General features: G+C 33.8%; 1 protein-coding gene across 10 annotated transcripts in view; it reads left to right on the forward strand.

Moving 5' to 3' along the window:
• MATR3 (matrin 3) overlaps positions 1-16,991 on the forward strand; it is a 53,741-nt gene extending 36,750 nt beyond the window's left edge. For 8 of the 10 annotated variants that reach the window (XM_077911879.1, XM_077911876.1, XM_077911881.1 and 5 more), the window contains 13 exons: positions 4,236-4,297; positions 5,235-5,276; positions 5,601-5,713; positions 6,328-6,380; positions 6,821-6,946; positions 8,291-8,416; positions 8,562-8,729; positions 10,035-10,166; positions 10,632-10,675; positions 10,772-11,147; positions 13,067-13,433; positions 13,930-14,051; positions 15,785-16,991. In XM_077911879.1, coding sequence (XP_077768005.1) covers positions 4,236-4,297; positions 5,235-5,276; positions 5,601-5,713; positions 6,328-6,380; positions 6,821-6,946; positions 8,291-8,416; positions 8,562-8,729; positions 10,035-10,166; positions 10,632-10,675; positions 10,772-11,147; positions 13,067-13,433; positions 13,930-14,051; positions 15,785-15,835 — 1,782 coding nt within the window. In that variant the 3' untranslated portion in view covers positions 15,836-16,991. The remainder of the gene's footprint in view (positions 1-4,235; positions 4,298-5,234; positions 5,277-5,600; positions 5,714-6,327; positions 6,381-6,820; positions 6,947-8,290; positions 8,417-8,561; positions 8,730-10,034; positions 10,167-10,631; positions 10,676-10,771; positions 11,148-13,066; positions 13,434-13,929; positions 14,052-15,784) is intronic. The other 2 variants (XM_077911878.1, XM_077911885.1) reach the window with 2 other exon arrangements.
• The last annotated feature ends 273 nt before the right edge of the window (positions 16,992-17,264 follow it).

Below are 17,264 nucleotides of genomic sequence, written 5' to 3' on the forward strand. Positions count from 1 at the left end.
ACACAAACTCTCATACTATGACTGAAATTTTTCATCATTTTTTTTCTCCTTTTCCACAACTTTTCTTAAACATACTTCAAAACTCACTTTTTATTATCCCATATTGCATCTGTCCCTTTAGAAACTTGGAAAAATCAACTATTGCAGTATCCTGCTCTATGTTCCTCATAAGCATATTCTTTTTCTGACTAGGTTTAGACTTCTGGTATAGTCATTTGAGCAAAATATATATGTATATATCTAATTCTCCTTTGCTTTAATTATCACATCTAGCAAAATGGGAGCTTTTTCAAAATGCCCTTTTAAATACTTAGTTCTTTCTCTTCCAACGTTTTCAGTGTTACTCATTCTCACTGATTTTTTTTCCAATACGCAGTGCAGTTGGCTTAAGAGTCAACATAATAGCACTCTACTAGCTTGATCTATGATCTCTGACCGTCCATATTTCCTGATGTGCTGTACAGTTACTCTACTTAACATGTTGCTGCCATGAAATTGATGATGATTACTATTACAGGGTTTTTTCTTTACAGTAACATTTGGAAGGATCATTTTCATATCTATCCCTTTAAAATGCATTTTTTAGTGACTGTTGATTTTTTTGAGTAAATTAAATCCTAGATCTGAATGATGTTTTTAAAGTATTACCAGTCACACTCTTTTTCTATTTGTTTCTCAGTATTTTTGCCTCAGATAATTAGGAGACTTCTTTTATTTGAATTCACAGAATACTTTGAAAAATATCTTTTGAATTAATCTTTTGAGTTAATGTATTGTTTAAGTACAGCACAAAGAATATTTTAATCTTTAATCCAAATAAAATGAACTAACATTGAATGCTAAATTTAAATTTTTAGATTTATTTTTATTGAAGACATAACCCCAAACTCAAAAGTTAGAGAATTTTATTTGCTAGGTGTCTTTAGTGTTGTCTTTTTTCAAATATGTTGCATAAAGTTTTAGCTGTGATAGGAGTTGATTTAAAGAAAAGATCCACAAAACTTTGGTGACTCAGTTTTTCTGTTACTTCTTGCCTTTTGCAGAACTGGCAATATGATCAGTGTCCTCAGGATCTCTAAATTCCAAGGGAAATAGCTAGTTACAGTGACTCAAATGAAAGTGATTCTAAGGGACTTAAAATCTTTGCTAATGGAGTCCTCATACATCAAGAGCTGTTGCTAGAAATCTTATTCTGACTTTGGGCAGTAATTTACCCTTGTTGCTTGCACATAGAAAAACAGTAAAGGAACACAAAAGGAAACCACAAGAGGGCTTTAATCAGAGAAAAGTTTCTGTTATTATATGTGATTAATCTTTTCTCTCCAAATTTTGCTGCCTGTTAGTTCCTTAACAATAATATTAATAAGTAATTATAGTTAAGTGGATCTAAATTAACAAAAGAACAGTTTTTAATTATCTGATGAAACTTTGGATTCAAGAGTAAGATACCCTGCCTATTGCAGGAGGTATTTTAAACCTGTAACAATGCTTAGGCCCTAGCTAGTTTTGGTATTATATCACAGTATTGGGAACATTTAAGAATTGCTTGAGGCCCATTGATTGATTGATTTACAAAATTTATATTTGTAAATTGGACCATTTTTAAGAAGTTTAAGCACTTGGGTTCTCTTAATGTATTCCAGTTTCCTTAACATAGCTCATGTTTTCTGGGTATCTGCGTTATTGAAAAAGTAATTATTTACCTTTAGTTTTGGTCCTTTCTCATTTTATAGCTGATATAGAAACAATGACTTGAGAAAATTCCTGTGGTGAAAGTAGATAATGAAAATTTTTAAACATTTAATCCTGCTCTCCGGTATTGCTGCATAACTTGGAAAATCTGTTCTAGTCACTTAGTGGTAGTGTGTTAAAAAGCTTACATGATCAAAACTTCATCTTACTATGAAAGAAGGAACTTTAAGTTTGAAAAGTGATCTAATTTGTCATCATTATTTGATATTTTAAGTGACTTTCAGTGATGGTGTTGCTTTTATTTCTTTCTAGATCATTTTAGATTGTCAAATTGCTTTTCTCCACAACCTTAAACTTCCCTCAAATTCTTTTCACTTAAAGAAAAGTGCCCACTACAGCCTTTTCACTGTCTTGTCACTTGAGTTCATATTTTTCCTTTTAGTATTATTCTAGAAGCCCTTAAATTATCTTTATTCTGCCATTCCAGAAGTGCTTCTCCAAATTATTCTTTCTTTATATAACTTAGATATCTCAAAGACATCAAGGTGAAGGAAATTTTTCTACAGAACTTCTGCATTCAAAAAGTGAATCCTTTTTCCTTATTAATCTGATGTGAAAGTTAACTCAATGTAGAATCAAGGATAGAGGTTTTTTAAAAAACCCTTTTGACTCTTAATCCTCATTTTAAAACCAAAGATCTGGTGTGGTAGTGCAGGTTAGGAATGGGTGGTCTTGGGAGGTACATAATGATTCTTTGATCTTGGCCTTCCTTTTAGTACTTTGAAAGACTAGCTACACATTTACCATAAGTTTGAACCTTTAAAGAGCATAGAGGATTGGATATAAATAGTTTTCTGCTCAACTAGATACCCTTTCCATCTCCTGTGAATTAGAAATGTGCCTAATAGGGTAACTTTTACTCCTCTCCCAACACACTGCTTCTCAAGGACATTTTAAATAAAATCTAAATATTTTTAGTCCAGAAAATTCTAAGTTAAAGTATTTGTTTAATCCCTCTGACTAATTTTGTGAACTTTACCTATGGCGCTTCTTCTTACAGCCATTTTAAAAGTATCCTCCAGTAAGTCAGTGGTCTGTTGCTTTGCAAGTACAAACTTTTTATATCCCAAATAACTGGTTGTGGAGCCAGCTGGAGAGATTCTTCAAGTTCCTTAGTGATTAGCCATTATTTTTAAAAGACAATCTAGCTTTGAGATCTAGCTTCCATAGTACTTTCATGGGATTTTAGTTAGTTCTTTTAGAGCAGAGGGGAAGTATGTAAATTGTTGTAGTATAAATCTATTTTTAAAGATTAGGTTTATAAAATACCATTCTGAAGCTTTTTAAGAAGGTATCTTGTAATTGGGTTTATTTTAGTTCAGCTCTAAGTGAGACCCCCTTTTAAAAACATTGCCTGACCGTGTTTTATATTCCAAATATAATGTATTAGGTAGTGTGGATGTGACAAAAGTTGCCTTATTTTGTGGGAATTTGTGAAGCCATGATACTTGTAAAGCAGGAATTGTAAAATGAGATAGCTTTATAAGCAATGTAATGACAGTTCACTTTTTTCTTTTTTGAGCACTACTTCTGTGCCTGGCAATGTTCTGATAAGCAGATTACCTTAGTCATTCACTTTTCACAATATCCTAGAATATGGAGTCATAGTAAATTTCAATTTGTGTACCAAGGATTCATGTCGACTAAGTGGCACCTTGGAGTAGAACCTAGGCAGTCTGACAGCAGAGCCTACTTTTCCTAACTTCTCTTTCTGATGTTGTTTAAAACATTGATTGTTTATATGTGGATTTTTAACTAGTGAAAGGAAAGCTTATTTGCATAAAAAGAAAGAAGTTAATCCCTTACATTTAAAATAACCACAAAGGAGCACAAATATTGATGAATAGAATGTTTCCCTCCCTAAAATTTGGAAACATATTCCTGAAATTTGATTCTTTACTTTTGGGAAATGTGAGCTTAGTTTTTTGATAAATGGGGAGCATTTTCTAGAAAAGCCATTCCTGTTGAATCTTAGTTTTTCATGGCTGTAGTACACTTGGAACATGCCTCAAAGCTGGATAAAATGAAATAATTCTATTTTAAACTAATTGTTCACATTTATAACATTTCTAGAAAAGTAGTTTAGAAGCGTGGATATTTTATCATAGAGTTTTACAAAAGGAGTTTTAATGATACAATATATATAATCCAGTTTGGTCCACAGCAGAGATTAGTATGTCTAGCTGATCTCAAGGTCAGTTATTCTTAATCTTTATTAACTCTGTCTTTTCCCTGTCAGGTCTTTTAGTATGTTAATCAAGTTACCCAGTTTTTCCAAGAATGTGCATGGCGTATTTGAGGGCAGGATCAAGCTACAAGGATTCAGAGAAATGTTTTAAATTAAATCATTGTGACTAGTGAATGGTCAAGTGTTTCTACAGTCTGTGATACTGCATATAGATTAACTTCCTAGAGTTTGAATGGTTCAAATGAAAATATTTTAGCTTTATTTTTGTTAATTCTACTAATTTACTTTGCTACAGGAGTGGAGTCAACATATCAATGGAGCAAGTCACAGTCGTCGATGCCAGCTTCTTCTTGAAATGTAGGAGTTTGAAATACCTTTAAAGCATCTGTAACGTGAATCAGAAACAGCCATTGATTGGTTTTGGGGAGTTCATCATTTACTTGTAATATCTACATTGTTATCACTGCATATAGTTAATAGTGACCGGGCATTACCAGTTACAAACAAATGTTTAGATGGAAACTGATTTCAGAATATTAGGTATTCAGTGGTAGTGCTATTTTGTTGTTTAATATTATTTGTAGGGCAAATAAACATTGGCTCTTTTTCTGTAAATTGCGAGAATACTTAAAAATGGCTTTTGATATGTACAGTAGATTCAAGCGTTTTCAATAACAGTAATGCTCTAAAAATATAGAAGATAGAGAAAAGGGAAAAAGTCATTAGAAATTACAAGTTGTCAAACAAAATCCATCAAGATGTATTTTTTGTTTTTGAGACACCTGTGGTTCTGATTTAGCTGCTGGAATAGAATTCCTAAGGAATTTCCCTGCCTAAACACACATACCCATTGTTCACTGGAGTGGCAGTTTTCACATATACCTAGCTCTCTTGGGGCTTTCTTTTCTTGTGTCACAATTCAACTCTGTTTTTGGTATTGGTATTTAATATTGTAGAAGGAAAATCTGTGGTTGGTCCTTATTTCCCTATATACCTGCATTTCCAATTCCCCATGCAGTACCTTTTCCTTCTTATGACTTAACAAGTAAATTTAAAAATTAAACTTCAATATATATTACCTACATTTTCAGTACAGAACAAGTTTATCTTGTTCATTTGGATTAATTTAAACTTCTGGAGGGTTTTTTTGGAAGTCTATGTTTTAAACTGTAATATTTCTAACACTTAAATTCTCTTATAACTTTACTAATAAACTCTGTTTTAAAGGCCAAACAAGGCTATTTTGTGAAAAGGACAGTTTTATTTTAAAGTTAATTTTCTGGTCTCTTTAAAGCTACCCAGAATGGAATCCTGACAATGATACAGGACATACAATGTAAGTTAAAATTTTTAAGCTCTTGTTTATAAAGGAGATCATTGTAAGGAATTCAGGTTAAACTTTCAAAATTTATAAACAAATTTTTGAGTATATTGAATATGAGGGTTTGGTTTAAGTCCGTGTGGGTAAAAAAAAATCTTTAGAATTCTGATTGTAGTAATTTTTATTTCATTGCTGTTATAGCTTTTCTGTAGTTAACTTGATGCAAATACCTGCCAAGATTGGAATTATAATCATTAAAGGGGTGTTTTAACAATAGATCTTAATTATTTCTGATGGATCTCTTTGTCATTCATTATATTTTATGTCTCATGTTACTAGGGGTGATCCATTCATGTTGCAGCAGTCTACAAACCCAGCACCAGGAATTCTGGGACCTCCACCTCCCTCATTTCATCTTGGGGGACCAGCAGTTGGACCAAGAGGAAATCTGGGTGATTATGAAACTTGTTAACTTTCCCTAAGTGCTTTTACCATAAAAATTAAATACGGTGATTAGAAGTAAAAAGTAAAATATGAGCTTGTCGAAAAATTACTCAAAAATAGCATCATATGAAAAGACCTGGTTCTTAAAATACTAATGGTAACCTCTAATTTGTGTTTCAAAGATGTCCTGTTTTTTGAGGCACCCTGGGTGGCTCACTGGTTAAGGATCTTGACTCTTGATCTCAGCTCAGGTCTTTATCTCCGGGTCATGAGTTCCAACCCTGCATTGGACTCCACGCTGCATGTGGAGCCTACTTTAAAAGAAAAAAAAAAAAAACACACAAAATAAGGAATGCTTGGGTGGCTGGAGTAGGTTAAGCATCCCAACTCTTGCTTTCTGCTCATTTCATGAGCCTCAAAGTCATGAGATAGAGCCCCTTGTAAGGCTCTGCACTCAGCAGAGAGTCTGCTGCTCTCTCACCCCCCCCCCCCCCAACCCTGGTCTTATGCTCGATCTCTCTCTAAAATCTTAAGGGGAGAAAAAAGAAGGAAGATATCCCATTTTTCACTTAAAACTGTTACAAGAAGTATAAGACTGAAAAAATAATTTTTTCTCATAAAGGTGCTGGAAATGGGAACCTGCAAGGACCAAGACACATGCAAAAAGGCAGAGTGGTCAGTAATACAGCTCTTTCTTTTACTTGTTGTTTTGGGAAATGTGATTTAATTTCAAAATCCCTATAAATTGAATTTGCATTGTAGTTCTTTACGATAGGAAGACTGCTATTATTTTTTAAAAATCAGGCTTTTATATGACTTTAATAATAGTTGTAAGTTTAACTTTCATATACCCAGAGTATAGCGATATTACCTTGAGTGTAACAAATTTTGCTATGTGCATAGTATTCCATTTAAAAATAACTGCAGAGGCTTTCTGAACCCCAGTGCATCTTATTTCCTATGTAGTCTTAAAATTCTCTAGAATATTCTAGAATATTAAGAGTTGTTTTAAATACTTAATCTGTTAGCATTAAACTTTGAAAATTCTAATATATAACTTGTTTCATCCTGATTCTAAAGAGACCTCTTGACTTGATTTTTTTCTTAATGGATAGGAAACAAGCCGAGTTGTTCACATCATGGATTTTCAGCGAGGGAAAAACTTGAGATACCAACTATTACAGCTGGTGGAACCATTTGGAGTCATTTCAAATCATCTGATTCTAAACAAAATTAATGAGGTATGAATAGAAATACCTGTAGTATTTATTCATTACTAATATATTTCCTAAGGAATTATATGATTTTATATTAGAAGAAGAACTCAGTGTAATATTAAGTCATTAACATGGAATGTAATAGAGAAAAAAAAATCATCGAATTACAGTCGATAATGTTAATTTCTAGGGAACACCTGGGGTGGCTCAGCAGTTGAGCACCTGCCTTTGGCTCAGGTCATGATCCCATGTCCAGGATTGAGTCCCACACTGGGCTCCCTGCAAGGAGCCTGCTTCTCCCTCTGCCTGTGTCTCTGTGCCCACCGCTGCCCCCCCCGCCCCTCCCCGCCACCCCACTCCAGTGGTGTCTCATGAATAAATAAGTAATCTTTTAAAAATTATGTTAATTTCTAGGCCTAATGGATTATTTAGTAAATCTATTAATTGTTCTCCCCCTTTTTTTTTTTAAAGATTTATTTATTTATTTATGATAGAGAGTGAGAGAGAGAGAGAGAGTGTGTCACAGGCAGAGGGATAAGCAGGCTCCATTTTGGGAGCCCGATGTGGGACTCGATACCAGGACTCCAGGATCGCGCCCTGGGCCAAAGGCAGGCGCCAAACCACTGAGCCACCCAGGGATCCCCTATTAATTGTTATCCTTAAGCAGTAAAATTGTCACTGATTACTATAACGACTATAAAAGGATGATGATTCTTTGGGAAGCCATTCCAAACTTTTACCAAAATGGATGCCAAATTATTATTTCAAAAAGTAGATATAATAAATGACAATTGAGTAGCATGAAGGTAGTAAAATCTGAAATGACCTTTAATAAAATAAATTAGCTGGCTCAGCAGTTGAGCGCTGCCTTCGGCCCAGGGCGGGATCCTAGAGTCCCATATCAGGCACCCTGCATGGAGCCTACTTCTCCCTCTGCCTGTTTCTCTGCGTCTCTCTCTCTCTCTCTCCCTCCCTCCCTCCCTCCCTCCCTCCCTCTCTCTCTCTCTCTCATGAATAAATAAAATATTTTTTAAAAATAGCATTGTTGGGCAGCCCTGGTGGCGCAGCGGTTTAGCGCCGCCTGCAGCCCAGGGCTTGATCCTGGAGACCCTGGATCGAGTCCCATGTCAGGCTCTCTGTATGATGCCTGCTTCTCCCTCTGCCTGTGTCTCTGCCTCTCTCTCTCTGTCTCTATGAATAAATAAATAAAATCTTTAGGAAAAAAAAAATAAAAATAGCATTGTTCTGCTTTTAGACTCTTAAAAATTATTAATATTTATACATTTGTATATCATATTAATGATTAAATATGTCTAGAAAGACTTGGACCTTTTGTTTTGTTTTGGAAATAATTTTGTCCAATTTTAGGCGTTTATTGAAATGGCAACTACAGAGGATGCTCAAGCTGCAGTGGATTATTATACAACCACACCAGCATTAGTATTTGGCAAGCCAGTGAGAGTTCATTTATCCCAGAAGTATAAAAGAATAAAGGTAATTACAGTTTTCTCCAGATTTGTACCACTTTCGCTACTTTAAGTTGTTGCTAATAACTAGAACTACTTAAATTTTTACAACTAATTATAGCATACCTACCATTTGATTTAATTTTTTGTTTGTTTGCTTGTTTGCTTTTTAGAAACCTGAAGGGAAGCCAGACCAGAAGTTTGATCAAAAGCAAGAGCTTGGACGTGTGATACATCTTAGCAATTTACCTCATTCTGGCTATTCTGATAGTGCAGTTCTCAAGCTTGCTGAGCCTTATGGAAAAATTAAAAATTATATACTGATGAGGATGAAAAGTCAGGTAATACCACATACAGAAGTCTTTAAGGAAGATCATAAGGGAAGAGAGGGAAAAATCAGAGAGGGAGACAAACCATGAAACAGTTAACTACAGGAAACAAACTGAGTGTTGCTGGAGGGGAGATGATTGGAGGAATGGAGTACCTGGGTGATGGGCATTTAGGAGGGCATGTGATGTAATTAGCACTGGTTGTTGTATGGAACTAATGAATCCCTGAATTCTGCCTCTGAAACTAATAATATACTATATGTTAATTTAAATAAAATATCTTAAATTTTTAAGGTTATTAGAGGGCTTTAAGGTTTTTTTGTATCTTCATTTTTAATAAAGAAAGGGAGAATAATTAAATTTACCTTCTCCTAAACTTTCTTTACCAAACTGCTAAATGGTCATTTAAAAAAAAAAATACAGTAGATTCTCAGTGTGTAAAACACTGAAAAACTGTAAAGTGGACAGTAAAGATGGTAACACTATTTGTTTCCAAGGTTTGCATCCAAAAAAATCTTTTCTGTGTATATGTAGGTATATTGTTTTTTTCTTGGCTCAAGTGATATTATACTGTTGCTTTCTACTTTATATGTGATTCCATTGAGTAGACTGACTAATTTCCTGAATGGATGGATATTTAGAGTTTTTTGGACTGTACCTTTGGTGCTGTGGACTTGGCAGCTTGTAAATGTTTATATATTTGTATCATAATTGAAGGATAGAATTTCAGAATTGGAATGTTGTATTCTGATACTTTCTTTACTTTGATATTGCCAAATTGGTCTGCAAAAAATACCAGTTTATAATCACACCAGCATTATCCAAGAGTGCTTTGCTAACACTGGGTATTTTAGCCTTTACAAGTTTAAGTGAATTGAATGGGTTGGATTACGTCATTCACTTGTGGTTTTCGTCTTAAAATTTCAGAGTAAAGATCATCTTTATTTCGTTGTCGTTAATGCTTTTGTAACGCCATTCTGAGTTTGTATCTTTCTAGGCTTTTTAAGCTAATTTCTTTCTTGCCGTATTTTGAGTAATACCTTCTAAGCTGATTGCTTTAATTATTTTGTGTGTGTGTGTGTGTGTGTGTGTGTGTGTGTGTGTGTGTGTTTTAGGCCTCCATATAGATGTTTTAATGTTTGTTGCTACTTTGTGTAAATCTCTAATAAAATATTTTTTGTAATTGGGTGACTTTTAACTTTTAGGGATCTCTGTGTTAAAGACTAAATTTTCGTAACAGACTGGAAAAAATAATAAGCACCAGAGTTATATGCAGGTCTTTGAAAACTAATGTCCCTGTTTGTTTTTCTTTTTAAGGCCTTTATTGAGATGGAGACCAGAGAGGATGCAATGGCAATGGTCGACCACTGTTTGAAAAAGGCCCTTTGGTTTCAGGGGAGATGTGTGAAAGTTGACTTGTCTGAAAAATATAAAAAGTTGGTACTGAGGGTATGTAGTAGTGGATTTATCATCCTTATAAAGCTTATTTCACATATTTCAAGCCACCACATTTTTATAAACATTTCTATTTGCTAAGAATATAGGATTTGGTTATTTAAAGATAGCAACCTTTTTTCCCCCGGTATTCTTCAGTACAAGTTTTTGGCTTGTTTGTTAATGGTGTTACATAAAAAAAACTCCTACTTTTATCTATCTTATTTAAGATTTTATTTGAACAGAGTTCTACCAAAATGTTTATTACCCATTGCTCTACTGCTCTGTTGAAATGTTGATCATAATGAACTGCTTACTGTGGGCAGCTTACATTCTTAGGTATGGTTAATGGGATTGAATAAGCTTAGTTGATGATATAAAGGGTGTTCCTCAACCATTTGTTAATTGGATAATTATATAACCTGCACATGAACATACTCTAATGCATTTATTTAACTGATACAAAATTTTGTCTTTTAGATTCCCAACAGAGGCATTGACTTACTGAAAAAAGATAAATCTCGGTAATTTCATTTTGTGTGTGTGTATACACTGGTATATTTCAACTTCTGTTTTCCAACTCAGGAGAATTAATTGAGGGGATATCCTTTTGATTCTAGGAAGAGATCTTATTCTCCAGATGGCAAAGAATCTCCAAGCGATAAGAAATCCAAGATTGATGGTTCCCAGAAGACTGAAAGTACAACTGAAGGTAAAGAACAAGAAGAGAAGTCAGGTGAAGATGGTGAAAAAGATGCAAAGGATGACCAAGCTGAGCAAGAACCTAATATGCTGCTTGAATCTGAAGATGAGCTACTCGTAGATGAAGAAGAAGCAGCAGCACTGCTAGAAAGTGGCAGTTCAGTGGGAGATGAGACAGATCTTGCTAATTTAGGTGACGTGGCTTCTGAGGGGAAAAAGGAACCTTCAGACAAAGCTGTCAAAAAAGATGGAAATGCCAGTGCTTCGGCAGCTGCAAAGAAAAAGCTAAAAAAGGTAAAGGAAGATTGTATATGGACCTGTTTTGATAGAGAGCTAGGTTAGATAAATATTTCATATTATTTATACTGGCAGAGTCAGAGAATTACTCATTTATATTAGAAAAAATCAGTTATGAACCATAATATTTAAAAGTAAACTCTGCAATAGATAGATTAAATGAGACTTTTTATAATAGTTGTTAAAAAGTGCCAACTTCACAGAAGGAAATTTTTAGTAAGGAAGGAGGAAGACTTACATCTATATATATTTGGGTATTGTAGTGGTAGCATGTAAGGACTAGTAGGCGGCCTTGTAGTCCAGCTTGTTTTTTAAAAGATAGGATATGGGACTCTTGGGTGGTTCAGTGGTGAGCATCTGCCTTTGGCTCAGGGCGCCATCCCAGAGGCCGGGATGGAGTCCCCCAGCAGGCTCCTTGCAGGGAGCCTGCTTCTCCTTCTGCCTGTCTCTGCCTTTCTCTGTGTGTCTCTCATGAATAAAATAATAAATAAAATCTTAAAAAAAATTAAAAGGATAGGAGTTTATAATTGATCCAAGATACTTAAAACATTTTACCACTCATTTAAAAATTATTAAACTTGGGATCCCTGGGTGGTGCAGCGGTTTGGCGCCTGCCTTTGGCCCAGGGCGCAATCCTGGAGACCTGGGATCGAATCCCACGTCGGGCTCCCGGTGCATGGAGCCTGCTTCTCCCTCTGCCTATGTCTCTGCCTCTCTCTCTCTGTCTCTCTCTCTGACTATCATAAATTAATTAATTAATTAATTAATTTAAAAAATTATTAAACTTGGGGAACTTGACTGGCTCAGTCAGTGGAGCATGCAACTCTGAATCTTGGGGTTGTGGGTCCGAGCCCCAGGTTGGGTGTAGAGATTACTTAAAAATAAGTAAATAAAAATTGTTAAACTTGAAGAATTTTCCTATTTGAGAAACATAAGCTTGATCAGATAATTTAGTAGCTTTTAAGACATTTTTCTTCGAACAGTTGTCACAGATAAGCATATAAGGTGAATACAAATATAAAAATACATAGAGCATAAAGAATAGTAAAACAAAACAGCATGGTGTGCTGATTATCTACATTAAGGATTAGAGCACTAAAATGCCCTTTGAAGCCCCTATGTTAAATGGGTCTCATATAGTGAGATCCATTGGTTCCTTATAAGCAATGTTCAGCTATTGGAAGACTAATTTTTACCTCCAGATTTTGATGGCTTGGTCACATAACTTAGCCTAAAGTTATTTTTTGGCTGAAGTGAATGATTGTTGTGTAATACACTTGCATCCTTAAGAGCAGATACTTATTACATGCTATAAATTTTTCTAAGCTTTATTTATGCCAATGAACTTAATCCTCCTGGTAACAGTAAGCACTAGCTACCTTTGTTAACCCAATTTTATAAATGATAAAATTCAGGCATAGAGAAGTTCCGTAAATTGTCCTTGGTCATATTGCTTGTAAGTGGCAGAGTCAAAATTTAAACATAGGCAGTCATGCTCCCCAGAGCTTGATTTTTTTCCCCCCTTTTTAAACCACTATTCTATTTTATTCTGAGTGTTCTCTAAATAACAATTGTATCATAAGATACTGTCTTCCAAAGGATACCATGGAACTATTTTTTATCAAATCACATCTTGGATATAGTCCCCTGCAGCATAATAGTTTTAAGAAGTGTAGACTATAATGTCCTCTCCGATTTATTTTCTGCTCTTCATGTTGAGGCAAGCCTTTAATTATTTAGTTTTAAAACCAACAAATTTGTTATAACAAATCAGTGATTTTGGGGGAGAAAGGAAAAAGTCAGCATTTTGAGAGAATGAATAAAGACAAAGACGCTATCCCTTTCCCTTCAAGTAAAACAAATGGAAGGGATGCTGCAGGATAATTGTTGCAGAGTAAATTTGTCTTTCTTAACAGCGTCGTTTCCCAGGGAGTATGGAAGGTTTTGTCACTCTAGATGAGGTTGGTGATGAGGAAGATTCGGAACTTCAGAAACTTCGTAAATCGGGCATGGCATTTAAATCTGGTGACAAAAATGATGATGGTTTGGTTGAAATTAAGGTGGACAAGATCGAGGAACTTGATCAAGAAAACGAAGCAGCGTTGGAAAATGGAATTAAAAATGAGGAAAATACAGAACCAGGCGCTGAATCTGCTGAGAATGCTGATGATCCCAGCAAAGATCCAAGTGAAAATGCAGATGGCCAAAGTGATGAAAACAAGGAGGACTATACAATTCCAGATGAGTATAGAATCGGACCATATCAGCCCAATGTTCCTGTTGGTGAGATTTAAGGCTTTCTTCTTCCCCTCTCACCCTTCCCAAGTTATTAGTAAATAAGATTTTTAAATTGGTCTTAAGTAAACTCTGATACCATTTAAAATTTACTTCTCTGCAGAATAATTTGTAAATTTTAATTAATATATTCTTTATTTTCCAGTTAACCAACTCTCATTTTGTATTCTCTTTTGTTATCATTTCACAACATGTTCTTTCCCCGTGTAATTCCCCATGTAAAGGTTTCTGAGTATTTCGTATTGCTTTTTATCTTTTATATTACTGTCTTTTCAAGAATACAAGTTAGGTATGGGACCTTAAACATCAGTTAAGTAAAATTAACTAATGATGTAATGGTTTTTGTTTTGTTTTAACTTAGGCTATATTGGACTTCTCACAAATATTCTCTCATTCAAATAATATTGATGGAAAAAAAGATTTGGGAACACTAATGAAAAATTTCGATTTACTAAATTTGTAAGAATGTATGTTTGTGTTCTAGGTATAGACTATGTGATACCTAAAACAGGGTTTTACTGTAAGCTGTGTTCACTCTTTTATACAAATGAAGAAGTTGCAAAGAATACTCATTGCAGCAGCCTTCCTCATTATCAGAAATTAAAGGTAAGGCTGAATATACAAGAGGAGAATTTTTTTATGAAAAGAAGTCATGTAAATGTATGCAAAGAAAAGTGTGTATGGTGCCTTCTGTAGACCCATTGCAATGCCTTCTGGAGGTGACACTTTTATTTCTTTGTTGATGGGCCTTAAGCAGTTTAATGCATTTCTAGAAACATCTATTGAGCCTTTTTTTATAGTACATTCTTTTTTTTTATAGTACATTCTAATTAAAAATTGAATGATATTCTAGCCATGTTATAAATTCTGATATAATCAGAGTTATCTCAGTATTTTCAAGTGAATGTTTGACTGTAATTTCTCTAATTTGGAAGAATCTGGAGTGGAATCAATAAAAAGCTGTTTCAATTTTATGAGGTGGCATGTCCCTTCATACTTTTTTTATTGATTTTTTTTTTATTTTTACAGTTGACATTAAATTATTTATTATTAATGCTATTCTGTGACTTTTATGATGAGATATAAGGATAAATGAATAATAAAATGTAATGAAGCATAACACATTTCTATTTGGATCTTTTGAAATTTGGCATTTGACTTCTTGAAAGAGGAAGTGTTAAAACATAATGGGGAAAAACATGAAAGGAGTTAACTCATTAATTACAAAAAAACTGTTTTTTTTACACTGCTTTATTATAGTAGAGAGCTACTAAAGTATTCCATCATCAAACGTGTTCTGTATGTTGATGTAGATGGATGAAGATAACCATAAATTTGGTGGGGGCGGGGGGCGGGGAATGATAGCCTTTAATTTAGGAAATCATGCCAGTCCTTGGCTGTTTCACTAATTTGAAATGTGAGTGTTCTTTGCTACCTAGATGTGTCTTAACATTTAGCATACGAATAAAGAATGGTGGCTTCATTCCATTAGTAGTAGAAATTATGTATTACATAGAAGAGTATTCAAGTACAAAAATTGTATTGGTGTTTGATATTTTATAGATGATATGCTTTCTAATATTTTCTAGATATTCTGATTTTCATTTGTTCTATTGGAGTGACTATTATTTCTATTTTAAGGAAACTTTGTCAACTTCATTAAAATTTATTATGCAGCATAGTATTTTGCTAATGCTAAATGAGTTGATAACTTCTTGAGTGTTTTTTTTTTCGTTGAGGATATTATAATGGCTTTTAACCCTCTCATCAATTGGGAGTAACTATAGACTTGAGAAATTCTACCCAGAATTAAAGAAATTGAGTGATTTAGATTTTGGGGGGAAGAACATTACTTATTAATGTCTTAATATGTCCAAGAACTCTAGAAATTACAGGTGCAGTACAGGGGTCACTGCTTTTGTAAATGAGGGTTTTTTTGGAACACAGCCACAGTCATTCATTTAATTATTATTTATGGCTGATTTTATTCCCACAACAGCAGAATTGAGTAGTTGAACCAAAGAACAGCCCACAGACATATTTACTGCCTTTCTAAGAAAATGTTTCCCCACTTTAATGAAGGCTCTGCAATTTAATGTTAATTGTAAACTGAAATAATCTTTACATTTTACTATTTTTTTCACATGTCCTACTGTGGTATACTCTGATCTAGTTTAGTATTGTACACTGACTTAACAAGAATAACTGAATCTTTAAAATAGTAATAATGTTATGTTAAATTATGCTCAAATTCATAAATCTGGATAGAATATTTTGGAAGTTATCCATTTAGGTTTTCTTAGGTGACTTAATCACTCTTAATTACTTTTTCTTTTCAGAAATTTCTGAATAAATTGGCAGAAGAACGCAGGCAGAAGAAGGAAGCTTAAGATGTGCAAGAAGCTTAACGATTTCAAAGAAAATAATGGTTCTTTGTTTTTAATGTTAACCTTTTTTAAATACAATACTGATAGTTAGAAGAAAACTATTGTACTCTTTTGTTTTAGTGGAAAAATAATAGATGTCTGTTCATGTGTTAAGTGTTATAGCAAAAATACATATACGGTTAAGTTAATGAAGAATTTTGTTTTATCAGAATGGTAACAGACCGAAGTACTTTGTAGAGACTGACTCGTAAGCTACTTAAAGACAACTTGCACCAAGAAAAAAGATGTAGAATCATTCAGAGAAATGAAATTTAGTTCCAAGCTTCAAAGAAATGTCAAAACTTTTGATTCCATTCAATAAAGAACAAAACCAATTGTATTTTTATTACTTTCATCTGAAACATTCCACATTTTAATCTGAGCCTTGCAGACTTTTCATTTGGAGTTTGAAGCTTTTTTGGTTGCTTTTTATTTGGAGATCTTCACTAATATGAGATTGGCAATTAAAAAGCAGGTGCAGTTTTCTTTTAATGTCATGCTGTTGTTTAGGTAATAAGAAATACTAAGTAATTGGCTTTAGATTTTTGTAATTTTTTCCCATAAGTTCCTGCTAGATTTCGTATTCTAGTAGTCAATGTATTTTCAGTGAAATGTAAAAATATTCCCGTTCTCTTTGAGCAGTATTAATTTCTTGAGATCTTATTGCTTGTCACTTGAATCCTGTAGCTGTCATACATCTGGTATAAGCAACATTTGATTTTTGAAGTGTGTAGACCATCTCTTCATATTTCAAGATGTAATTTTACATTTCTGCATTTTAAAAACAGTTTGGCCATAATCTAGACGCACGCTTCTAATTCATATACCTGCACATGTGACCTTTGTGAACAGAAATTTGCATGTATAATCTGTGTTTACTTGTAACTTTCTGGTAATATACTGCTTATATCTGTGGATTCAAGTTTCTGAAGTGAATACCAATAAAAAAAAAAAAAAACCTAGGCCATGTTCATTGGTTATACATGTTTGGAATGTTAACCAATATTTTTGTCAGTTGTGGTTTTTATTCACTGTTACACTTTTTTGCATGCTTTAACAAATTATTACATTTTTAATCTAGAGTGTTCTAAAGACTGCTACTAAAGATCTGAGTTTTAAAGTTTTTGGTGCTGGTGGATTTCTTGTTCCTGTTACATAAAAATGAGGCTATTCATTATCTTTAAAAACCTCTGGAGGTTAAAATACTGAGGGTGAAGAAATGGCAAAAGCTCATGTTTAGACCTAAGTATCAAAGTTGGAATTAACATGGAATATCAAGAATTCGTTCTACCAGCTTTTCAAAATCTTTTGGGGTTCTTGCTGTGTAAGGGATTTACCTATTGTCAAAAAGCAAATTCTTAATTTAAAAAATACAAGAACTTATTAGGAATTC

This window comes from Canis aureus, chromosome 10 (assembly GCF_053574225.1).
Source record: "Canis aureus isolate CA01 chromosome 10, VMU_Caureus_v.1.0, whole genome shotgun sequence".
NCBI lineage: Eukaryota > Metazoa > Chordata > Mammalia > Carnivora > Canidae > Canis > Canis aureus.